Here is a 25,046-nt window from a genome sequence, read left to right as displayed (position 1 = left end):
AATCCAAGAATCCATATTTAGAAACACGACCTTGACGATATCAAAATTCGACAAAAGCAAACAGCATACCTTCTTTTGCTATGTGATTTTCCGACCTTGACTCTTAAGAGTTTAAAACAGATGGCTGATGAAGAACTAGAAACTAGAACGAACACTATCGGGGAGTTAGCCGACCTGAGATTTGGCTTATGCTAAAGAGAAATCTATTATTCTATTTAACCCAATTTTTCCATATCTTACATCCCTCTTCTTTCTTACTTCCGGAGTTTGGAGATTGTCGTGTCGGATTGCTCGGAGATTGTTACAGCTGTAAACAACTCAGCTTCTCCTGACTTAGACTGGGTTTTTTGATTGAAGACCTTCATCGGCATTAATTGCAGCAAACTTCCGCCGCACGTTTACTTCATTTGAAGTGCAGAATAACCAACAATGTGGCTCATATGTTAGCTTAGGAGACTGAGGCTAATGGGTTCACCCTTGTACGTTTTCTTTTCTGCATCCCATTCAATTGTGGAGGAGGCTCTTATCGATGATTGTAATGATTTCTAATCAATGAATTCCATTTATTTGCTCTCGAAAGTGAAAAGAGAAAAAACAGTGTCAATCGCAGTAAATTAGAATCGAATAGCCCCTCATACGTAACTAATTCTTTCAACCAATAAATTTATTCATTACCTAGAAAATACTCAGCGCAAGATTGAAGTAAAGAACAATATTTTAGTCTTGTAATTAATTATGCTTTCCAAAATTGCTGTATTTCATGTAGGGTTGTTACATGATATAAATTGTTGTTATGGTATATGAGAGAATAGTAATATAAGAGCACCTGTAACATGTCCCCTAACATTATATTAATATATATATATATATAAGGGGTTTTCTTAAACATCAACTAATTAACCCAATTTTGCCATAGCTTACGTCCCTTGCTTCAGTGATTGGTTTCAGGGACTAATTTGGGTTTTTTCTTGCTCTTTGTGTAGGTTTATGTTGAGTAACTGCGAAAATGCATTTGTAGCTTGAAAACCCTGGAGGCTTTATATGCTCTTCAAAGTATTGAAAGATGATAGGAAGTTCACAAAAGCTGAGGTAATGACAGTCTCAACATTCTTCTTTTCTGTGTTTGATTTATGAGATAAACAAAGTATTGAAGACTATTTGATTTTGTATTTTGGTTTGCAATTAATTGGATTCATCTGTGAGCTACTTATAAAGTTTAGAAAAAGAAAAGGAACAGCAGTTTGGTAGTTTGCTTAGTCTGTGTTGAAGTTGCTGAATTCGAGTGTGAAGTTATATTATAGATTGTAGATTTCTGTCATTACAGATATTTGAAATAAATATTGCTTCCAAATAGTAAAAAAAAGGTGTAAACTCAGAGATTTTGCAAGATCATCATAAGGGTCAAATTACCTTCTCTAGCATCACACAGCAATCACTAATCATCTGACCTATTCTAAAACTTGGAGAAAGCTTTCATTTTTACAACCTGCATACCATATACATATATATTAGATTTATGACTTAAAAAGTTAAAATACTGAAATCAATCAAAGAAAAGGAAAATATATCAGCGCATGGCCAACCAATTTAATTAGAAGCAATAGTACATATTTCATATATCTGTAATGACAGAAATCTACAATCTACCCAAAAGAGCTCGCTAGGATGAAAACCCGTAAGGACGGTCTAGGCAAAATTTAAAGCATAAAACCTTGAACTATGGCGGCTTGATCCCTCAAAAAGGGTACGTAGGCAGTCTGTCCTAAAACTAGACAATGATGATGATGATGATAATGATAACGGTGAGCAACGACCCAGAAAGGCTGCTCCGGCATTTGTAAAATTTATCGGAGCCATGGACCAGGTGGACAAAATTCTCGTGGAAAATGTAGTAACCTTCCATTATGAGAGGTGTTCAAATAGTGAAGAAAATCAATGCAGTGCAGAAAAAGTGAAACAAAACCGAAGCACATACGGTGACCAGATGAATAAAGTAAAACAGACAGTGAGCAATCTAGGGTTTTAAAAGGTAAAGAAAAGGGAATTTGCCAGACAAAAGAAGAACATTCTAGTTAGTGACTGGACTTTTTTTTTTTTATGCTAGTTAGTGACTGGACTTTTGAACTCGCATGCGGAACTTTTTGTAAATCCATTATCTAATAGTGAAAAAACTATAAAGACAAAAACATCAAGTCAGCTTATCCCTACTACTATAAAGAGTAGCCACCAGTTTGACTTCACTAAATTTTGAATTATCATGTATACCCTTCTAGGCTTCTAAATCTAAAACTATTATGATGGTAAACCACCAAGATCGGATGACAGGAAATTAAAGAAAAAGAATGGATAAGAAAAACAATTCGAAACCAAGAATTGCTTCGTGGAGTTAAAATTCTTAACTTTTATTTTCTTTAGTTATTAAAATTTGAGACAAAAAAATCAAGTTCTTGCACTTAACATTTCATTATTCATTGCACATTTACTTTTAAGTTGCAAACACTACCGTGTACCATGTTGATGAAATTTTGAGCTGAAATGATACGTGGGTTTGGTTTTATTGTTGTCCTTTATGGGAATCATTTCTTTCGTTCTCTCTAATGGAGAATCCTTCATTTTTCCACCGAGTAATTCGAATCCCACCAGCTAAACGGAGCCTAGGAGCCAATGCCCTTGCCACAAGTTCCAGCACAAGACAACATAAAAGAGTGTGTTGGGGCACCCCGTTAAGGTGTGGGTCTGTGATTGTATTGATGGTATCAATTCTTGAATTTTAGCTTTCAAGAAACAGCAAGTAATCCCGGATCAGCGAGAAAGAACATTATGGTTTAGTCTATTTGAACTGAAACTGATAAGAACTTAATCGGACATGGCAGTCATTCAGGACCGAATAGCTCCTCATCACCCCATTATTCTTTTAACCAAGTCATATATCTACGAATTACAACAGATACATGTACCACAGGGCGGCACCAAAGTGAATACTATACCTGAAGTGTGCATGCATGCTGTTACAAGTGTTCATCCCTTTATGCCTAAGATAATCCTATTTACAACATCAACTGGCAAAGCATAAGCTGGATCTATGGCTTTCACCCCAGGATATTCAAGCAAGGAAAGTCCTGCATCAACATTCATCAACCTCAGTTAGGTGATGAATACAGTGGCAAGCAGGCAGCCAAGACAGAGAAAAATACTACAAGGCTGCCCAAAAGGCAATGACAGCTTCGGTATACATGGGAAGTAAGTATCTTCCTTCCATCAAATCACTTCGATATACTTGAGTGCCTCCAAACCGAGCATGGAACAGGGTTTCCAACTCATTCATCCCAGATAGGGGCTTTTATGTGTGTGTGTGTGTGTTAGGTAAACATTTTGCCGTTATATGATCATACCCCATTTAGAAGCAGAGGCTCCAAATGGGCATTGACTATAATCATTGAGAAGGTTCGACATACCAAACTATTAAAGTAAAGAAACGTAGAAAACAATCAAAGGAAGAACCAAAGCAATTACCTGCAACACCAAAGTATGTATGGTAGGCATCACATGCATCATCTGGTCTATCAGAAATTCCCCCATTTTCAGTGTCCTGCATTTTAAAAATTAACCACAAAATCTCAGATTTCACCCTGGAAGAGGATAACACATCCACTCCTAAAGAATAATCCAACTGTACAAATAGGTATGTAAAGACCTGGCAGTCTAAAATGAACTTGGCAAGCTTTTGCTTATCGATCCAATGAACCCTGTCAATCATGATTAAACTAGATAGAACCCACCATGAGTAGCACACCTGAAATGAAGTGCAAATGCAGTAAAGAAGAGTCCAGTAATGCTAACAGAAATTTACATTTCAATCATGAAACATTAGGATATTTTTCTGGATGGCCATTAAGACCTCCAAAGAAGAGCTAAATTGAATCACACAACGTAGCAAGGTAGTTGAATAAAGATAACAGAATCACATATAATTTTACTTCTCATCAAAAAAAAAAAAAAAAAAATCAAACAAACAAATAAAGATATACAGAACAAAATACAATGCAACACATACATCAGGAAGCTTCTCTGGACGACCATTAAGACCACCTGATTTAACTTGCCGCTCGCATAACCACCATCCAAGAAGGTCCTTGTCAATACGATGTAGAGACCCTGTGATAGCAAGGGCTCCCACACAACAGAAAACTGCCATCACAATGGGCAAAACAGAACATTAACTAACCTAAAGCATCTGCCTACTAGAAAACCTCAACAGATTTTATATGACAAAAAACGCCAAAAATGGATGCATAACATAATTGTCTATGATGCCAGAAAGTAAATAATAAACTGCCTGATAGGAGCATTTTAATGCGACGTTTTAACTGCATTTCCCTACATTTTCTTTGTTATTTCCTTAATAAAACTCTGTTTAGGAAAGTTTCCATTCTTTGATTGGGAAAGTTCCTATTTGTAGAAAGTTTCTATTTTTGTAGTTTCTATTTATCATTTTTAGTAAGTTTTCATTTTCGGTAGTTTCTATTTTTCATTTTTAGAAAGTTTCCCATTTTCAGTTTAGGAAAGTTGCTATTTTTCAAATTAGGAAAGTTTCTATTTCTCATACTAGTTTCTATTTTCAGGACCTCCGAGCTAGAAAGTGGAAATGAACTCACAAATGGAAAGAGGAGCCTGCGAACATCAAGACAAACAAATATGAGAGAAAACGGTCCACACATTTGAGCAGAAATGAAGAAACAAGCTTTCCTAGTGCAACCAGGAAACCCTGCGAAATGGAGGAGAGCTTACCAATGAAGTTTCCAACGCAACTATGAAAAGAAATAAAGAAAATAAAGTGTTGTGATGTTGGAAGATGACATGGCATAGAAGTGACGCATGGAGGCCCAAAAACTCTCAAGACTTGTTGGATTTTTGGCTAATTGGATAAAAGCCCACCAAAGCCCATGGAACTAGGGTTTGTGACGCAAACCCTAGCCCTAAAGATGTTTTGCCGTGAATTTGCAAGAGAGAAACAAGGAAGAGGCGTCCAAAAATCAGAAATTAAAAAGAGATTTTCTAGGGAGATTATCTAGGGCTATTTGTATGGAAAGAAAATACTTGGAGATAAACCCTAGATGCTTTGCCGTGAAAAAGGAAGAGATAAACAAGGGAGAACGTGAAATTCCTAGGGTTTTGGACGGCAAAGATATTCCCTAGAGAGTTTTAAGGAAAGAGAAAAAGGTGGAGACCAAGAAAAGCTCAAATGAAGACTAGATACATTCCTACATTCCCTAAAGAGTTTTGGCCGAATTTAAAGACAGAAAATCAGAAATTATCTCAAGAATTTCGGCAAGAAAATCAAGGGAAATATTCTAGGAAATTATGTGATTGGTTGAGACACCTCATAGGGCTTATGTGGCAAGAAGTCATTGGAGGAAATTATGTGGAAGTGCAAGCAATTGCCGTGAGCTTTTCTAGGGTTTAGGACGGCATGGAGACCTAGGGGCCGTCCCCTATATAATCTCCCCTCTTCTCAACGTCAGGGGGTTCCCTTCCTTTGTGTTTTACAACTTTAGAAAAAATTCAGAAAAGCTCTCTAGCCTAGCCGTGCTCTTCTCCATCCTCTAAGGCAACCACGAAGTGCAAGCAAGGCCAAGGAAGAAGAAGACAAGCCGTGAACACCATCCATCCTCCACCTTGAAGATTGCTTTCGAAATTCAAGAGATCACATCACCTTTTCGTTCATCACCATCTCCATCTCTTGGTGTAATTCGATTCTTCCTTGTAACTTTGTTTGTATTTTCGTTGGTTATGCCTTAGTTGACACATATGTTTGAACAAGTATTGTTTTCTGAAATTTTATGATTAATAGTTAATTTTCAGATTCATACTTTGCGAATTATGGTTGCTTATGTGTGAGTGTTTGATTAAATTTGCATGATAGAAATCTTTTGTATGTTAATCTTAAAGGGTTCGAAACTTTTAGGGTTTTTATATAATTGGTGCTACGAATTTAAGAACATGAATCAACTTTTTGGTTTTGTGTTCTTGAATCAATAAGTAGTAAAGGTTTTGTACAAAAACCGAATTTAATCAAAGAAGATTGCAATTAGGTGGACTTTTTCATACTAAGTTGCACATTTGAATTGATAGCCTTTCTAGATGCTTAATGCGTTAAACATGTATGATTGACTAGCTTTCTAGGGCTTGAATGCATGTTTGATAGGATTAGTCTATGTGCTTTCACTTAGATTAATTAGCGTTGAAAGTAAAATATGGGAAATTGTTTGCTTTGAACGTTTCACATGATCAATTCCTCTTGCATGACTATGATGAACAATGATGAACTTGAATCAACTTTAATCATGGGTTTCGATTTGATCTTTGTTCTTGCATTCCATTTATATTTTTATGTTTTAGCATTTTAATTGTTTTATTAACTTAGTTTTAATTTCAGAAAAACCAAAAATCAAAAACCCCCTTTTAATTCGTAAATAATGTGCATATGTGTGAATATTATACTTTGTTTTGATTTTAATTGTTTAATTGTTTGACAATGACAGGTGTACCCTCAATCCCCGGAATAGAACGATCCCTATTTATTCTATACTACTAATGACATTTCAGGGTTAAATTATGCGCTTGCAAATAGCGCATCAATTTTTGGCGCCGTTGCCGGGGATTGAAAAATCATTTGCCATATTGTGAATAATTGTTTTGTTTATATTGTTATCGAAAAAAAAAAAAAAAAAAAAAAAAAAAAATTTTGCTTGTTAATTTTGTAATTGTCGAAAATTAGATAATCAATTACTTAGGTTGTTATTTATATTGTTGAATACTAGTTTAATTGTGAGTTGTAAATTAATGAAGGAATAGGTGAAGTCGTGTTTATTAATATTGGCCTAAACCCCTTATTGGTACCTAGTTCAGGTCCCTTAAGGTTGAGGGCGGCCTTTATTAACATTCATTGAACTGTCTAACACACTTAGGACCTTTTACATCCTAGTAAGAATATCCTATGTGAGATGGTGTCTAGGAAGGGGACAACGTTCATGACGGGTTCTGGATTCAGAAGTGCTTACAAATGAGCGTAAACCTCAATGAGGGAGTAGCCTATGCCAAAATGGATCCTACCTCTTGTGTTCGCCCTCCCCTACCTGGCCATTTCAGTAAGGTTGCCCAACGGATGTAGGAGGGACTTTGTGTCTAGACGATTATACTTGGGCCGCATGTCCACTTGATTTACCGCTTGGAATTAAATTTGATATCAATAGTATTTATAACAAAAGAAAATGTAAGAAATTGTTGTGGCACTTAAGGTATATTGGATTAAACATAATCTTGGAAGGGTAGCTGTTTCAGCCCCATTGCACAACGAGATTCCCTGTTCCCGTACCTAAGTGTTGAAAATAATTGTAAATAAAAGAAAGAAAAAAGAAAAAAAAAAAAAAAAAAAAATCGGAAAAAGAAAAAAAAAAAAAAAAAAATAATTGTGAATAGTGACGTTTTGTACATGTGTTTTGTGTGAAAGTTTTGTGTGTAATTTGTCTAATATACTTGTAAAGAAAAAGTAAAAAAAAAAAAAAAAAAAAAAAATTGATTTATAAATGTTGTTAATTATTTGATTGTTATAAGTGTGTAAAATCGTATGAGTAGACAAGGGCCCTTTTGTTAATATTGGCCTTAACCCTTCATTGGTACCTTTCTAAGGTCTTATGAGGTTGAGGGCGGCCTTTATTAGCATTAGGAGAACAGTCTAACACATGAGTACTTTCCAAACTGAGTAAGGGGCATTACAGATGGTGTCTTAGGTTGAGACCCTGGGTGATGGGTTCAAATTGGATCTCAGAGATACTATAGACTGTGCGTAAACCACAATGTGGAAGTAGCCAATAGGGGCGTAAACCTCAATGAGGGAGTAGCCTCCGTAGTATCACCAAAATGAGTCCTCCCTCTCACTTACCTCTTAATCTGGCTATCTGGCCTTCTGAAACCACGGAAAGAGACTTATGTCTAGGCGACTATCCCTATATCGTAGCTCACCAATAGTAGTGGTTTCTATTGGGCTCGACTTACAACTTGGAATCAATTGAGTTATTAACGATGTTTATAAGTTCTAAAAAAAAATAGTAATAAAATACTTGTACATACCCTTCACATGTAAAGTGCCTTGTTTTTACTTCTCTTACTTGTACAAAATGTAAGTCTCTTTTGTTGCATTGTGAATAGTGACGTTTTTGTATGAAAATATTAACTTGTATTTTGTTTGTTTTCGTAAGTTACTCACTTTTGTACATCTTAATGTTGTTCAGGAATTCCATGAATGTCCGAGTCCTCTAAACTCCCTACCATACGAGAGATTGAAGAAAGACTTGCTCGTTTGAAGAATCCTCCACAACTTGAGTACAGAAGACCTTCTCCCTTGCAATTCAAGCCATATACATTCAACGAGCAAGGGAAAAGAATCTTAGATCCTTCAGAGGAATCCACATCACCTACACCAACTCCATCTCCACCACTTTCACCATCACCTTTGATTTCGCCTAACTTACCATCACCACAAATTACTTCCCCTCTTTCACCTTCACCACCACTTACACCACCACCTGAAGAAGTTCAAGAAGAGAGAATGGCATCCATTAGGGAACTATCCACAGCAACAGTCGAGGGAGGACCCCCTACAGGCATTGTGTACCCTGCCCCTGCAGCAGGAAGACAAGCAGAGTTTGAACTGAAGAGTGGACTATTGCACCAACTCCCTATTTTCCATGGACTTCCTATGGAGGACGCCCACAAGCACCTTAGGGCATTCCAGGTTGTGTGTTCTAACATGAAACCACAAGGAGCAGATGAGAACATTCTGAAGATGAAGGCATTTCCATTTTCCTTAGCTGACAGAGCCAAAGATTGGCTATATGAGATTCCTGCTGGACGTATCACCTCTTGGGAAACAATGAGGAAGGCCTTCTTGGAAAAATACTTCCCAGCTTCAAAGGTCATCACACTTAGGAAGAAGCTCAGTGGAATTGAACAAGCCCCAGATGAGTCCTATTCTGCCTATTTTGAGAGGTTCAATTCCTTACTTGCGCAATGTCCTCAACATCAGATGAAGGATGAGACCCTCCTTACTTGCTTTTATGAAGGACTCCTACCTTTGGAAAGGCAAATGCTTGATGCTGCAGCTGGAGGAGCTTTTGTGGATAAGTCACCTGCTGCTGGGAAAGAACTTATTGAAAATCGTGCCCTCAACACTCAACAGTATGAGGGTGTGAGACAGACCACTCGTAGGGTCAATGAGGTGAGCACCAGTCCTGCCATTGCGGATCAATTGAGCAAACTCACCCTTCTTGTGAACAAGGTAGCGACTACTCAAGGCCATGGAGGATCTTCTGCTTGTGGGGTATGCTTTACCCAAGGACATCCTACGGATCAATGTCCTCAACTAAGTGAGAATGGTGGTTGGGAGTCTGTGAATGCCATAGGAGGCTATCAAGGGAACCAAGGGGGTCCCCAACGTCCAAGGTATGATCCATATTCGAATACCTATAACCCTGGATGGAGGGATCACCCCAACTTCAAGTGGACCAACAATGAGAATGTTCAGAATCCTCTTGGTGGGAGTTTCCAACGTCCTCAAGGACCTTCATTTCAAGGACCTTCTCTTCAAAGGCCTTACATGCCTCCTCAACACAACTCAGGGAATTCAAATTCCCACTATGATAAGACAATTGAGGCATTGACTAATTCCACTCAGGCATTGACTAGTGCCACACAGACTTTGATGCAAGGACAACAGACCCACACCAAGGACATTGCTGAACTCAAAAAGCAGATGGGACAAGTGGTGGACTTCATGACCAAGTTTCATGAAACTGGTAGGCTTCCGAGCAACACAATTCCAAACCCCAAAGGAGGCTCTGAAGGCCCACCCAACTGAGGACGAGAGGAAACCAAGTCTAGGCTGAAAGACTATAAACATTAAGCGCTGCTTGGGAGGCAACCCAATTCAGAAGTAGCTGTGGAGGAGCCTTCAACGCAGATTTTCGTCTTCTTCCCTACTTCTTTATTTTTGTAGCTTTTTGTTTGTCTTTGAACTTTATTTTCGTAAATTTCATCCCTATATGCTTAAGTGTTTCATTGCATGCTTATGATTAATTACATTGAGGACAATGCAATATTTAAGTGTGGGGGAAGGGATTTATATTTTGTCTTTTATTATTTTGAGTCATATATATTGAAAAATACAAAAAATCGAAAAATGTCATAAAAATAAAAAAAAAAATTTCGTTGCTTTTGTTTTTGTTTTGAGTCTTAGGATGCCCTTTCAACTGTCTAGGATGATTCTATATCTCTGAAATCATGACTAAAAGAGGATCACGAAATTGAGATGACTTAAAATAGTATTCTTTGGTTAATTGAGATATATGAAAAATATGTGCCTTGTAGTGGATATGGATTTCGAAACTTTGGTACAGAATATGAGCATGTTAAGATGAGTTTTGATTCATATAAACCCATGTGAGATAATTGAGCCATGTCCCTTTTTCTTGGAGTGAAATGAAAATAACTATATTCTTAATTTCTTGGCGATGTTTTGATGATCTCATTATTCTTTCATCTTGATTGACTGCTTGCCATAGATTAAGTTTAATGGACTAGAGAATGCTAGAATTCGCTCTTGTGCTTGTTGAGACGTAATATCAATACATGGCCCTGATTCTGGAAGGGATAGAGGTTCTCTAGGAATTACCACCATTGCCAAATAAACTTGTGTCCCCACTTGTGCCCGTCGTGGGACCCCCCTAGATAAGCCCCTTTGAGCCTACATTAAGCCTTTTCGTTCATCACCCTTAAAATCCTTAACCATGAAGCTTAGTATAGTTACAACTCTACCCTTTGTTCTAAGAACTTAGTGGAGCTAACTTTTGAGACATATTACATGGGTTTGGTGTTAAAGATGAAGATTGAGAAGAGGTGAAAGTTCAAATGTGGGGGTAGACTTGTCCATGAAAAGAAAAAAAATATGAGAAAGCCGTGAAAAATGAAAAGAAAGAAAAAAATATATACGGCTAAAAAGAAATAAAAAGAAAGAAATGTTTATGGATTAAGTCCCCTATACTTAGTGATTTTGGAGTTCTGCTTTAAATTGAAGGCCCACTACAGAAAAATTTGGCCTTTGTCCATTTCACTAGAGTCAAGGGAAGTTTACATTGAAGATTGGGCCCAACATGAAGACATTTGGCCCTTTTATGTGACCTATATGGGGAAGTGACGTTTTTGAAATGCCTTGGTGGAATTTTCGAGATCTCTACATTCATATGAGCTCTACTAGGTTTTTAGGACACTTTGATAAATCCTTACCTTTCGTTTCTTTAAACCTTGAGCCTGAGCCCCATTACAACCCTTAAGAGAGAGGACCTTCTTGATCCTTAAGATGGGATAGCCCTTGATGTGGAGATGAGTTACAAGAGTTGAACCTATGGCAGTCCATTCGTGCAAGTAGTTGATATCCTTCATGAGATCTTTAAAAGAATATTTATGTGCTTTCGTTTCTTTATATGTGATACACTTTGTTTATCTTTCACATATACATGAGTGAATAAGCTTTTAAGCATTACCATGATCTGAGAGAAGAAAGAGTGGATATACCTTGTGAGGGTATGAATCATACTTGTCTGAAGCATGCTAAGCCCAACCCATCACCACTGTTACAACCAAGTCCTACTTGTGTATGTGTGGATTACATGTTTTAATTAACTCTCGAATGCCTAAACATTAATTCTTGGTTGAGTGCTAATCTTGGTGTTGTGAAAGTAAGAGATTGCTGAGACAAAAAGTTGAAGGGCAATAGAGTCATTGTATTTGTTTGAGTCTTTAAATTTTCGTTGAGTCTTAGCGTGTGTCTTTGTGTGATTTTGCTAAGGGACTAGCAAAAGCTAAGTGTGGGGGAATTTGATAGGAGCATTTTAATGCGACGTTTTAACTGCATTTCCCTACATTTTCTGCGTTATTTCCTTAATAAAACTCTGTTTAGGAAAGTTTCCATTCTTTGATTGGGAAAGTTCCTATTTGTAGAAAGTTTCTATTTTTGTAGTTTCTATTTATCATTTTTAGTAAGTTTCCATTTTCGGTAGTTTCTATTTTTCATTTTTAGAAAGTTTCCCATTTTCAGTTTAGGAAAGTTGCTATTTTTCAAATTAGGAAAGTTTCTATTTCTCATACTAGTTTCTATTTTCAGGACCTCCGAGCTAGAAAGTGGAAATGAACTCACAAATGGAAAGAGGAGCCTGCGAACATCAAGACAAACAAATATGAGAGAAAACGGTCCACACATTTGAGCAGAAATGAAGAAACAAGCTTTCCTAGTGCAACCAGGAAACCCTGCGAAATGGAGGAGAGCTTACCAATGAAGTTTCCAACGCAACTATGAAAAGAAATAAAGAAAATAAAGTGTTGTGATGTTGGAAGATGACATGGCATAGAAGTGACGCATGGAGGCCCAAAAACTCTCAAGACTTGTTGGATTTTTGGCTAATTGGATAAAAGCCCACCAAAGCCCATGGAACTAGGGTTTGTGACGCAAACCCTAGCCCTAAAGATGTTTTGCCGTGAATTTGCAAGAGAGAAACAAGGAAGAGGCGTCCAAAAATCAGAAATTAAAAAGAGATTTTCTAGGGAGATTATCTAGGGCTATTTGTATGGAAAGAAAATACTTGGAGATAAACCCTAGATGCTTTGCCGTGAAAAAGGAAGAGATAAACAAGGGAGAACGTGAAATTCCTAGGGTTTTGGACGGCAAAGATATTCCCTAGAGAGTTTTAAGGAAAGAGAAAAAGGTGGAGACCAAGAAAAGCTCAAATGAAGACTAGATACATTCCTACATTCCCTAAAGAGTTTTGGCCGAATTTAAAGACAGAAAATCAGAAATTATCTCAAGAATTTCGGCAAGAAAATCAAGGGAAATATTCTAGGAAATTATGTGATTGGTTGAGACACCTCATAGGGCTTATGTGGCAAGAAGTCATTGGAGGAAATTATGTGGAAGTGCAAGCAATTGCCGTGAGCTTTTCTAGGGTTTAGGACGGCATGGAGACCTAGGGGCCGTCCCCTATATAATCTCCCCTCTTCTCAACGTCAGGGGGTTCCCTTCCTTTGTGTTTTACAACTTTAGAAAAAATTCAGAAAAGCTCTCTAGCCTAGCCGTGCTCTTCTCCATCCTCTAAGGCAACCACGAAGTGCAAGCAAGGCCAAGGAAGAAGAAGACAAGCCGTGAACACCATCCATCCTCCACCTTGAAGATTGCTTTCGAAATTCAAGAGATCACATCACCTTTTCGTTCATCACCATCTCCATCTCTTGGTGTAATTCGATTCTTCCTTGTAACTTTGTTTGTATTTTCGTTGGTTATGCCTTAGTTGACACATATGTTTGAACAAGTATTGTTTTCTGAAATTTTATGATTAATAGTTAATTTTCAGATTCATACTTTGCGAATTATGGTTGCTTATGTGTGAGTGTTTGATTAAATTTGCATGATAGAAATCTTTTGTATGTTAATCTTAAAGGGTTCGAAACTTTTAGGGTTTTTATATAATTGGTGCTACGAATTTAAGAACATGAATCAACTTTTTGGTTTTGTGTTCTTGAATCAATAAGTAGTAAAGGTTTTGTACAAAAACCGAATTTAATCAAAGAAGATTGCAATTAGGTGGACTTTTTCATACTAAGTTGCACATTTGAATTGATAGCCTTTCTAGATGCTTAATGCGTTAAACATGTATGATTGACTAGCTTTCTAGGGCTTGAATGCATGTTTGATAGGATTAGTCTATGTGCTTTCACTTAGATTAATTAGCGTTGAAAGTAAAATATGGGAAATTGTTTGCTTTGAACGTTTCACATGATCAATTCCTCTTGCATGACTATGATGAACAATGATGAACTTGAATCAACTTTAATCATGGGTTTCGATTTGATCTTTGTTCTTGCATTCCATTTATATTTTTATGTTTTAGCATTTTAATTGTTTTATTAACTTAGTTTTAATTTCAGAAAAACCAAAAATCAAAAACCCCCTTTTAATTCGTAAATAATGTGCATATGTGTGAATATTATACTTTGTTTTGATTTTAATTGTTTAATTGTTTGACAATGACAGGTGTACCCTCAATCCCCGGAATAGAACGATCCCTATTTATTCTATACTACTAATGACATTTCAGGGTTAAATTATGCGCTTGCAAATAGCGCATCACTGCCACCAGGTGTGTATGAAAAATAAGAATTAGAGATGTTATAGGGTAGATAACATACTTTGACCTGCATGAGACTCCCCACCAGGCGTGCATCCAAATCCGCCATCATGATTTTTACAACTTAAAATATAGTCCACAGCTTTCTCCACATTGATTTTATCCAAAAGACGTAGTAATGCGAGACAACAAATAGCAATATATGAAAACCTAAAAGGAGAAATAAAGTCTTAGTTGCTTTTAGTATTAGGGGAGTGAAATGTTTTCTTTGGTAACTTAAACTTTGTCTTTTCATATGAATTTCAACCAAAAAAAGGAAACGAGGAGTGTGGACTGCAAATTTAGGGAGTGTGAAATTCATTATCCTAGTATTATTGTTGTCGTTATTTTATTTCTTTCATTTGCTATGCGGAACCGAAAATAATCTGATAGTAAATCATGCTTTAAATAACGGGAAGGTAACTTTAACAAATCAAGAGATGCCAAACACAAAGGAAAACCAAAAAGAGTACCGTGTATCAACTTCACCCCACATGTCCCCTGAAAATGATCCATCTTCATTTTGCAGTCCAGCTACATCTGAGTTGAATATTAAAGCCAGCAAAATTTGCTAATTACATTGGAACGCCTTTTTATAGTTAGTTGCCTAATTTAAAAAATTAGTAAGTTCCTATCTTTGTTCACAAATCCTTTTATGAGCTCTGATTTATATGTAACCTCTCAACACAACTTTCCTAGTACCATTCACCAATTGAAAGGTAATGAAGATCTAATTCAGAGTTGAATAAAAAGATATCCTAAAGGATACAATCTGCAACTTTTTCAACATCCAAAACATCAACCTTGTCAAATAAGGCCAAAACCTGCACAGCACTTAAGGTATAGAGTATGTGTGGATCATGTCCACTGTTACCACCAAAGCCACCTGCATAAAGAAAGTTGTATCATCATTTTCCCTAGAACTCCAAATCACCAAACAAACAATAAAAGATGAAAATACTAGTTGAGTATTGCTGGGTTAAGCGTGTATACAAAGTAAACACCTGACTCATGCTGGCACTGCATGACCTCTGAAACAACCTCATCGACATCCACAGTGTCAAGCTTTCCAAGAAGATCAAGAGTTGTCAAACCCCAGTAAGCTCCATTCAATCTTATGTGCTCCATCAAAACCGACTCATAAGAGTCCTTCTCCTGAGATGGCATTGCCATATTGTTATTGTCATGTATAAACTGTAAAGTAAAACAGTTATTATATGTACTTGGATTCAAATCCAACCTTTGCTTTTGATAAAATGAATCGAACATGTTTCTGAGATGCCAGCTCCCCCATCTGTTAAACATTTCAAGATTAGGAAAATATATGGGAAAAGGTGACTGATGGCAGAGGAAGGAATTCATACTGCTCATAGTACTGAATTGAGTTAAGTACTATGGTAACTAACTGAGGGCTTAGGCATTATGGGGAATGATTCAAAAAAGAAAATGCCCGCAAAGTAATAAAAATTAGCCAATTTCCACACCAATTGCTCTAGTCCTTTAAGCTCAATCACGGATGACATGTGCTCATATCAGCTCTTGGGACAACCAGGTCCGGAAAATTAGTTTGGATCGGGATTAGGAGCCATAGAAGCAGAGAAGGAAAATTGCTGGATATTAGTAAGTATTGTGAGTATGGTTCATCATTCATGTTAAATAATCAAACTTACTTTGGCGCTAAACTCCCATTTTGAGCTAAAAGAAAAAATTCAGAACATCCAAACCATTAGAATTCATTGTAATGTTGCTGCAGACTTGATTAGACAATGAATCAAAGAGACCCAATAGATAATCAGATTCATCATCCCATTCCCATATATAGGATGATTCAAATAGGTTATGCATAAAACATATAGGATCAATGTTGTAACCCAATGGTCAAAGAGAGAGTAAGTTGGTCAGAATTCAGAATTTACTTGCACATTTATACTGATAAATTCAATTGTTAGCGAAAAGAAACCAAAAATTTACAAACCCAGGTGCCAAAGTTGGAGAATAGACGAGGGAATAAACAATTTTGAGATAGAAATAGAAACAGATAAAGAATTACCCGAGATCCTGGCTGTTTGCTGAACTGAGACCAGAGAGTTGAGAGTCTCAGAGAATCGCAGCAACAGTCAATTGAGAGCGAGTCGTCGAATTCATAAGGCCCCTAATGTTTCCAAACACCATCTTCTATTACACAAAATTAAATTGGAGGGTGTAAAGGCCAAACGTTGGTTTTTTTTTTTTTTTTTTGACGAAAAATTACAACATAAAACCATACTACAACTAAAATTAAACTGATTGAAACTAAAGGCAGATAGAGCTGAAAGCGGGAGCTTCTTTAATGAAGTGATAGGATTAGGAGACTTGTGACGAAAACTTGTAATAGCATCAGCAACAAAATTGACTTCACGGAAAACATAAGAGAAGAAGATCTCTTCAAAATTGTAAGCCAAACTCAAAATTTAGACCATGTTGTAGTCCACAAGTGGATGCAAAAGAGTTTTGGATTGGTCCACCACATGCAAATGTTGTTGTGCAATTTATAGTTTAGCTCCAAACGATTGGAGTTGAACAAATTATAAACCTTACTATTTGGATGAATAATAGTGTAATACTTTTAGAAGGTCTAAAATTTCAGATCATGGTCTATTTTAGACCACTACGATTGGAGATGACCTAAGACTTGCTGGATTGTCTATATATGTCCTGATTTTGAAACGTACAGTCGGGGAAAAGGACATCAAGTAATTCATCTGTGTCATAAGGAAAAGCACTCGGATGTTTTAAGATGAGTATGCAAATGATTATTTATAAAATGAAACAAAACTAAAACGAATACCACAACACATGGTTCATGAATAACAAATAAGTAATTTGAATCAGCAGTTGTTTATCTACATGACTACATTAATGTATCAGGAAGTTTCACAGCTCAAGGAACAAATCCAGAAAAACAGCTCAAGTGAGCACTAGGATGGCTATTTTCGTATCCATTGTATAGTATGCAGCAATAAAAAAGGAAATGCTTGATAACGTACCCTGTATAAGCACAAAATAGATCTATTGAGAAAACCAAGAGATGAATTTATTTAAAGGATAATATTTGTTCCAGACTGATCAATAGTAAGTCAACTATCGACCATCGGTAGAAGTGAAGGAATCTGCAAATCCAGCGGGTCTAGCAGGAATACTTCCCTTGCTGTCCTCCAGGCTAGTATAGCTGACCTCTCTGCTTTCCGCTTGCTGCCAAACTTTTAGCATCTGGGGAAGAGGTTGATTATAATCGATTCCAGAGAGACTTTCTGATTCTTCATCAACTGGTTTCCACTTTTCAACAAGTTGGCCTAGCACGTTCACTGCATGTCCCATGTCAGGCCGATGTGTTGGCTCCCTCGCAGTGCAATGTCCAGCAAGATCAGCTATTAAGGAGATGCTCTCAAAGGTTTCTTCAGTAACCTCAATAGTTGGATCAACTGCAGCCATAAGCTTCTCCTTGCTTGACTTGATTCGCCAAAACCACTCAGCCAAGTAACGACTTTCCTCGGGCCGGTTCTCATCCAGTGCCATTAATCCAGTCACAAGCTCCATTAGCACTACGCCAAAGCTGAACACATCTACTTTAGTTGTGATTTTCCCCATCACTGAAAACAAGTTATGAATTAGTATTCAAACATATACAATGAGTTGAAAAACTTGAGGAAAAAAAAAAAAAAAACTACAATCCTCTTCAAGATATCCCATAAATTCCCACCATTTGCTGGTCAGGCAAACTACTATCTTTAGTAAAACTAGGTTACAGGAAAACATGTTTATGGAACAGAGCATTGAACATTTGTATTCATTGCAGAAACTTAGGAATCAATATTGCATTCTAAGGCCTTACACCTGATTGAAAATGTAAAATAAAAAATGCTTTTCTATTGGTAATCACATTAGAAGCTCTTCAAATACAGAGTTATATACTATTGCTGACCATCTTTCTCTTTTGCAAGCCAATTCTAGATTACCCTAAGGTAACTGGTTTCAAACAGGCCAAGCCTGTTATCAAACAGTCAAACATACTACAGTGCGAAGGAAAATGATTACTTCTCGAGCATTGGTTCAGTAAAACTCAATAGAGAAACATTCAGATTTGGTTTTTGATTCAACTCTGTGCTTCAATATACTACAAGTACATGCTCTACAATTCTGTGCCCTAAAACCAACATGATTTAAACACAAGTACCAAGTATCAGAAAATCATGGATTTTAAGGAACTGTAAGAGAAGTATATACCTTCTTGTTCCATTTAAGATTAAAAAGAGCACTAGAAGTACTAAATGTGAAAATGCTAGCAAAACACGATTTGTAAAGCCCTACACATTCCAATAACTTTTGCATGCTCAACAGATGACCTATATTCTAATTCAATGGAATAATTTGAAACTGGGATTCAAAACTCTTACCTGCATATTCAGGGGCAAGGTATCCAAATGTCCCAGCAAGCCTAGTCGCAACAGATTTCTCTCCATCTGGAGCAAGTTTAACCAATCCAAAATCCGAAACTTTTGCACGGAAGTCATCACCCAAAAGAATATTAGAAGATTTGAGATCTCTGTGAATGAAGGTCTGGCGAGCTAAGCTGTGCAGATACTCCACCCCTCTGGCAACATCCAATGCAATTATAAGTCTCCTTGTCCAAGACAAAGGCTTCAGACTCAGGGTCTTCCAATGGAAAAGATGCCTGCTAAGAGCGCCTTGAGACATATACTCATAGACAAGAAGCCTTTCACTCCCTTCAACGGAGTACCCCAACAGAGAAACCAAATGTCGATGACGGACTTTGGAAAGTACAGCAATTTCTGCCTGAAATTCATCCAATCCTTTACTGCTGATTACACCACCCTCCATTCTCTTAACAGCCAGATTTGTACCATCTTCTAGTTCACCCTTGTAAACAGTTCCAAATCCACCATGCCCTAGCTCGTTTTCAGGTGCAAAGTTATTGGTCACCTTTCGAAGAACTTGAACAGATATGACAAGGTTACCCGAATCAGTCATATAAGAACTTTGTGTTCCACTGCTGTTGTTACTCAAATAAGTAGTCCCAGTTTTAGTTGATAAGCTTCCGTTTGTATTGCTAGAAACTGCAATCTTAAGCTTGTTTGCTGGATCAGATGGGTCTTTAGGGTGAACCACAATGGAACAAGGAGCCTCCAAGTTGTTTTTTCTGTACTTACACCAGTATATAGATAGACACATCAATAGAAGAATCACAAATACAGCTATAACTGCAACTCCAGCCACAACAATAACTGGTTTAGATTTTTTGGAGCTTTTGAGTTGAGATTCCGACTTAGGTGCACCTGCATTTGAGTGAGTTGGCGAAGGTGGACTAAGGGAAACTGGTGATTGAGGTGGTTTTGTGGTACCTGGTGGCGGATTGTCTGCTGGAGCTGGAGGTTGGAGTGGGGGTGGGCTTCTGGTAGGTAAAGGAGACGGGGCTGTTTTATTAGCAACTAGAAGAGGATTTCCATCGGTGATGAGTCTCACATTGTCACGAAATTTTGGTAATGGAGGCTCAATATTGTTTCCACTTATATCCAATGTTGTCAAGGATTTCAACTCAGTGAGGTTAGTAGGAACTGTACCACTTATATTGTTTCCAGCAAGCCTAATATCAATCAGAGAATCTAAATTCACAAGTGAAGGACTCAGAGTACCATTTAGCTTGCGCCTAGGCAAATTGATGACAGAAACTTTCGACTGCGGATTGCAACTTATTCCCAACCATGGCCCCCCACAGGGGTCATTGCCAGACCAGTCAGAGGTCAGACTAGATGGGTAACTCAGATCACCAAGAAAATCCAGAAGTGCGGTAACTTGTGGGGCACATAGAAGCCCAGGATCAGTTTGACAAAATGAATTAGAACTATAGGAAATATTACCAGACTGAAACTTGGGTATTGCACCCATTAACTGGTTGTTTGCCAGGTCCAATTTGTCGAGCTTCAAGTCAGCCAATGCTTGAGGAATCTGACCAACAAGTTGGTTACCATTGAGGTTGAGTTCCTTAAGAGATACAAGATCTCCAATGTTCTCTGGTATTGTCCCTGTGAATTTGTTTCCATGCAGCCAAACCTGTGTCAAAGACGTCATTGATCCAATAACATCAATTGGACCAGTCATCCCACCACCATCTTGATTATTCAACCACAAAATCTGCAACAAAGACTGTCCAAAACTCTTGGGCAAACCACCAGTTAATCTGTTAAACGAAAGTTGCAGCATCCTGAGATTCGGCAATGTGCCTAAGAATTCAGGCAGTTGTCCAACCAAGTTACACTCAATCAAGGAAAGATTTTGTAGCTGAGCTGAGTTTTCTAACTCATTAGGAATAGACCACCCGGTAGACGCATTCAGCGGAATGTTATCCAAAGCCATGACTGAGAGACTGGTAAGGCCATTGAAGAAATCGGACGGGATAGTGTCAAAATCATTGTTATCCAAATAAGCATATTGCAGTTCAGATAAGCCACTAAACGTGGGTAACTTGCCATTGAAGTTGTTCTTTTGAAGACCAAGGTTGTAGAGCTTTGAGAGCTGATTAAAGTTCTGAGGCAGAGGTCCTTTAATCCCCATACCCTGAACTTGAATCTGTGTAACTCTATCCCCACTACAAAACACATGAGGCCATTTGGAGCCACAAGGGTCATCCCCATTTTCTGGCCATTTAAGAAGCTCTGGATTCTCCAACCCTATTCTGAAATCATTCAGAATCTTCATATCAGCAGGGTCAGTGGCACCATAAACCACAGCCAATAGCCACAAAAACAGGAAATTGCCTACCATCCACTTCCTATCCATGGCTATATCAACCAATCAACTAGAGCAACAATACAAACCACAATGCCACCGACATAAATTCCCAACCCCAAATCCCTAAAACAGAGTAACAGACTACAACAAGCAAAACCCAGATTCAGAAATGCAGAGAAAGATTCAGAACCTGATGTTTTTGCTGAGAAGAAGAAAACCCAGATGGGAATTTTGACACCAATCCCCCAAAGCACACTATATCACATCCATTTTTGCAAGATTCAGAAGTTGGGTAAGAAAATGAGAGGCCTAGAAGGGTAGTGACAAGCACCCAAATGAGAAGCGAAAGTGAACAAGGTCACCTTTCCCACAAGCCACAGTCAGTCAATTTGTGGTGGTTGTCTAATTACTATGCCTTGGAATCAGTGGACAAGTCGATGAGGGCAACAGTGACAGATCACTATTACAAGTGTCAGCCGCAGCCAGAGACAAAAAGATTTACCCTTTTTCTTCTTCTTCTTCTTCTTCTTCTGGGTACGTGGGCGCAGCAGAAGATATATAACAAGCAAACAAACAATGGTAAAAAAACAAAAAAACTCCAAAACACAAATAATTGATCTGAAAATCTTGACCGGGATCAATTTACCGTGTTCTGTGACGTCAGCTAGGAAGCTCCGCAGATTACGGGTAGGGAGAGGATTCAACATTCCACTCGTCACGATTGGAATAATATCTCTTTGGATTCGGAATCATGGTGCTTCGGTTTTGCTCAGACCCCAATTTTTTAACAATAATCAAGTGCTGGCTTTTTGTCTGGTCTGAGGATCTGAGCAGAGTGTGTGTGGGTTACGCTGTTCTGCCAACTTAAGGACACGCGTCGAATATTTGCTTTATGCGGTCTAAAGTGAAAAATAAAAAATAGGGAGAGAGAGAGAGAGAGTAAAGGCGTTTGGAGATGGGGACAAAGTCATGTTAGATGGGAGTGCAACAAAAGGGAAGTTGTGTCGCCATGCGCAACTGTCATGTATGTGAGATGACTCATATTATAGCAGGAACTCTCCTGCCGACATGGAGGGGGGGGGTCTAATAAGTGCAAATGAGTTGAGCCGATGCGAATATTAAATCAAATAGAGGTGAGTATTTATTAAAATAAAATGAATAAATAAAATGACATGAGTGCTTTTATTGGTGAGTTAGACATGCTTTATGTCAAATTCGCTTCACTAGATTTTTTATTAGTGTGGAAGAGGGCGAAGTACATCTCAATATTGTAGCACGTGAATGTATCGTGACTCTGTAGCATGAATTTCATAGTTTTCTCTACCTGATATCAACAATTACCCATAGTCTTGTTGTTCCGGGTTGGTTGAATTGTCTCTGAGTGTAGCTATATATATATATATATTTTTTCCTATAATTTTTGGAAAGTCGAGATCAAGCTGGGCTAATAAACAGACAAAGAGATAGCTAATGGGAGATGACATTTTGTGTTTTAGTTGCGACATCAGGTTCCAACTCCTCGTGGTATGTGTAGCATGGTGGCTTCAATGGAGGTGGATCACTCATTCTTAAAAAAAAAAAAAAAAAAAAAAAATGGAGGTGAATCACTCTTGGACACACTATTTTTTCTTTGTGGTTGGGATCAGTGGTTGGTGGTGGCTGATTATCTCTTATAGGACTCACTTGTGGTGCTTCTGATTTTGTTTGGCTTATGGCTTGGCTCAATTTAACAACAACAGGGTCATGCCGAGAAGGTCGGCTTCAACGCTCGCAAATGAGTTTCTGTGAGGAGCGTGGCTATGATGGGGTGGAGTTATCAGCCCTTGGTAAAACTGGGCCTAAAATTATTTAAGGCATTGACACTTTTTATTTCAATAGAACTGTAATGACCTGGATTTTCGTATTAATTTTTTGTATTTTTCGTGAAATTAATAAAGATCCAAGTTAATATAAATTATCGTTTCGGTGCCTTGTTCTTATGTCAATCGAGAAATAAAAATTATTTCGGACAATTATTTGCTTGGAACTCTTCGATTCAAGAGTTGACTTTTTATACGTTACGATTTGGTAAAAACTTCCTTCACATAAATTGTAGAGTGCGTCGATACGAATTAGTGGACATATGGAACGCGAAAATCGGAGTTCGTATGAAGAAGTTATGGCCAACAGAAAAAGTTTCTATTTTTGGATAAATAAAAAAAATTCAGAAGAATTGAGAAAAACCCTAGTTTCTAAAAAAGGAAACCTGTTCAGCCACCTTTGGTCGCGCCACCGGTCTCAATCGATTCGTCTCTCCTCTCTCTTCAAGTCTATGGTAGCTTTGTTGCTCAATTTTGGCTGTAAAAGGTGCAGCAAGGCGGAGAAGTTGGTGGCGGTGCTGCTTCGGGGTCACCGTCGGAACTCACGATTCCGGCCACCTCCGGTGCCAATTTTTGAGTGGTTTTGATGCTTGTGAGACGTATATCAATCCTGCCAAGCGACTTGAAGTAATTTGAAGTGTGGAGGTCGAATTAAGGCTTTGAAATTCTAGGGTTTCAATCGGCTCCTTTTTCTTTCGAGGTAAATTCAGGCTTCCATAGTTAGAATTGGACTTTGTGCTAGTTGAAGAAGTTGTTGTGAACATTTTGGCATAGGTTTCATTACCCAATTTGGGGGTTGCCGGCAAAGCATGGCGACACATCCGACCAGCTTTTGGGGTTCTGTTTTCATGGTTGTCATCTACACGTCGATACGAGCATGTTGATATATTATGGGGTCATGTTGTGATCATTTGAAGCATGCTAGATTTAACGTAGTTTCGGTTTTCTCAGTTTGCGATCCGTGAGAATCCAACCGTTGGATCGTCTTATAATTTTGAGAAATTGATCCTAGAAGTGTTCCGAAATATTTTATTTTATTGGATTACTCGATCTCCATTCAACTTTGATTACTGCAGTCATATTTTATTTTATTGGATTATTTTGATCTCCATTCAACAACTTTGGTTTACATATGTCCAGTTGCAAGAGATGTTACTTGTGAAGAATCCCCAATCTGGACAGAGTCTCACTTTTGGATCAGCCTCCCATTTCTCAAGCATTTACCGAAAAATGAAGAAGCGTAGTAGATTACAACTTTTTGTGAATTGATGAAAAGAGTTTTTGTAGCCTTTGTGCAATTTCTATTTCAAGTAGAAGACTTGATCAGTGAAAATGTATTTGTAATTAATTCAGGTTCTTAAATAGTTTCTTTCCTATCACACTCTCTTCTCTCTTTCTTGAGTTGATCTCATCTTGTCTTTTCCTCTTTTGATTTCTTGAGATCTTCTCTTAGTTGATTTAGGTGGGCCACCACTTCATCTCCAATGACACTTTCGGCTTCTTTTCTCTTGGCAAGTCTTCTTCTTGCTGCATTTCGCCCAATTGGCCTAGGATTTTGGGTTAGAGTAGTTGTTGGATTTGAAGTCTGGGTTGAACTTGTGATGACAGGATCAACATCATCATCTAATGAAAATGAGGAATTTTGTTGTGTGGTTGGTGTGTTGAAAATAACTTGTGGTGCATCTTCAAAAGTCGCCCAATTACATTAAGTAGCCAATTTGTAACAATTGAGAAAATTAAAACTTTTTCCTTTGTTGTCGTCCCGAAAATAACCTTCAGCTTGGCTTTGCTATATAATGTATAATTCAAATTAGGACTAAATACTCGTTACTCCTCAAACTTTGACATGAAAAACAGTTTAGTCCCTGACCTTTAAAATTAAACAGGATAGTCCCTAATCTCTCATTTCTCACACTTAAGGTCCATTCCGTCCAATCTCCGTCAAAAAAGTCTGTTAAGTTGCCAACGTGGCAAATCCTGCGCTGCCAACTCAGCTGGACGCCTGCCACATCAGTTCAAAATGTCCAAATTAACCCTGGCTTAATTTCACCCTCCTCCATCCCAAACTCCAGCCTTCAACACCCCAAGTTGTTGAATTTTGAAGTTGCCACGTGTCATTTTATGGCTGGTT

The 25,046-nt window shown here is 37.8% G+C and overlaps 2 protein-coding genes across 5 annotated transcripts; both read right to left on the bottom strand.

The window, feature by feature from the left end:
- Positions 1-1,350: 1,350 nt before the first annotated feature.
- On the bottom strand, positions 1,351-16,737 carry LOC133732422 (geranylgeranyl transferase type-2 subunit beta 1-like). Of its 3 annotated transcripts, none has more exons than XM_062159968.1 (10): positions 16,321-16,737; positions 15,511-15,564; positions 15,275-15,425; positions 15,040-15,156; positions 14,744-14,810; positions 14,293-14,441; positions 4,055-4,188; positions 3,695-3,793; positions 3,514-3,589; positions 1,351-1,486 (listed from the first exon to the last, which is right to left on the bottom strand). In XM_062159968.1, the coding sequence occupies exons 2-10, from the start codon at positions 15,562-15,564 to the stop codon at positions 1,449-1,451; spliced, it is 885 nt and encodes a 294-aa protein (XP_062015952.1). In that variant the 5' UTR covers positions 16,321-16,737; the 3' UTR covers positions 1,351-1,448. The 3 variants fall into 3 exon arrangements, with proteins under 3 accessions (XP_062015952.1, XP_062015951.1, XP_062015950.1); XM_062159967.1 differs by lacking the exon at positions 1,351-1,486 and adding an exon at positions 2,793-3,119 and having other exon boundaries at positions 15,511-15,567; positions 16,326-16,725; XM_062159966.1 differs by lacking the exon at positions 1,351-1,486 and adding an exon at positions 2,793-3,119 and having other exon boundaries at positions 16,321-16,720.
- Positions 16,738-17,113: 376 nt separating this feature from the next.
- LOC133732421 (receptor protein kinase TMK1-like) lies at positions 17,114-21,876 on the bottom strand. Of its 2 annotated transcripts, XM_062159965.1 has the most exons (3): positions 21,703-21,876; positions 18,704-21,586; positions 17,114-17,899 (listed from the first exon to the last, which is right to left on the bottom strand). In XM_062159965.1, exons 2-3 carry the CDS (start codon positions 21,102-21,104, stop codon positions 17,391-17,393), a joined length of 2,910 nt encoding a protein of 969 aa, XP_062015949.1. In that variant the 5' UTR covers positions 21,105-21,586; positions 21,703-21,876; the 3' UTR covers positions 17,114-17,390. The 2 variants fall into 2 exon arrangements, with proteins under 2 accessions (XP_062015949.1, XP_062015948.1); XM_062159964.1 differs by having other exon boundaries at positions 18,704-21,876.
- Positions 21,877-25,046: the final 3,170 nt, after the last annotated feature.

The sequence above is a fragment of the Rosa rugosa genome, chromosome 2 (genome assembly GCF_958449725.1).
Source record: "Rosa rugosa chromosome 2, drRosRugo1.1, whole genome shotgun sequence".
NCBI lineage: Eukaryota > Viridiplantae > Streptophyta > Magnoliopsida > Rosales > Rosaceae > Rosa > Rosa rugosa.
This window is presented reverse-complemented; position numbering and strand designations above follow the sequence as displayed.

What these genes read in the sequence shown, in the direction of transcription:
- LOC133732421 (XM_062159964.1), bottom strand. Translation starts at nt 21,104, where the DNA reads ATGGATAGGAAGTGGATGGTAGGCAATTTCCTGTTTTTGTGGCTATTG. An exon ending in CCTTGCCCCTGAATATGCAG is followed by an intron (nt 17,900 to 18,703) that starts GTAAGAGTTTTG and finishes ACTTGTTTTCAG; the next exon opens with TGATGGGGAAAATCACAACT.
- LOC133732422 (XM_062159967.1), bottom strand. Translation starts at nt 15,564, where the DNA reads ATGGGGGAGCTGGCATCTCAGAAACATGTTCGATTCATTTTATCAAAA. An exon ending in TGTTGAAAAAGTTGCAGATT is followed by an intron (nt 14,811 to 15,039) that starts GTATCCTTTAGG and finishes TATTCAACTCAG; the next exon opens with ATGTAGCTGGACTGCAAAAT. An exon ending in GTCCAGAGAAGCTTCCTGAT is followed by an intron (nt 3,794 to 4,054) that starts GTATGTGTTGCA and finishes ACTTCATTTCAG; the next exon opens with GTGTGCTACTCATGGTGGGT.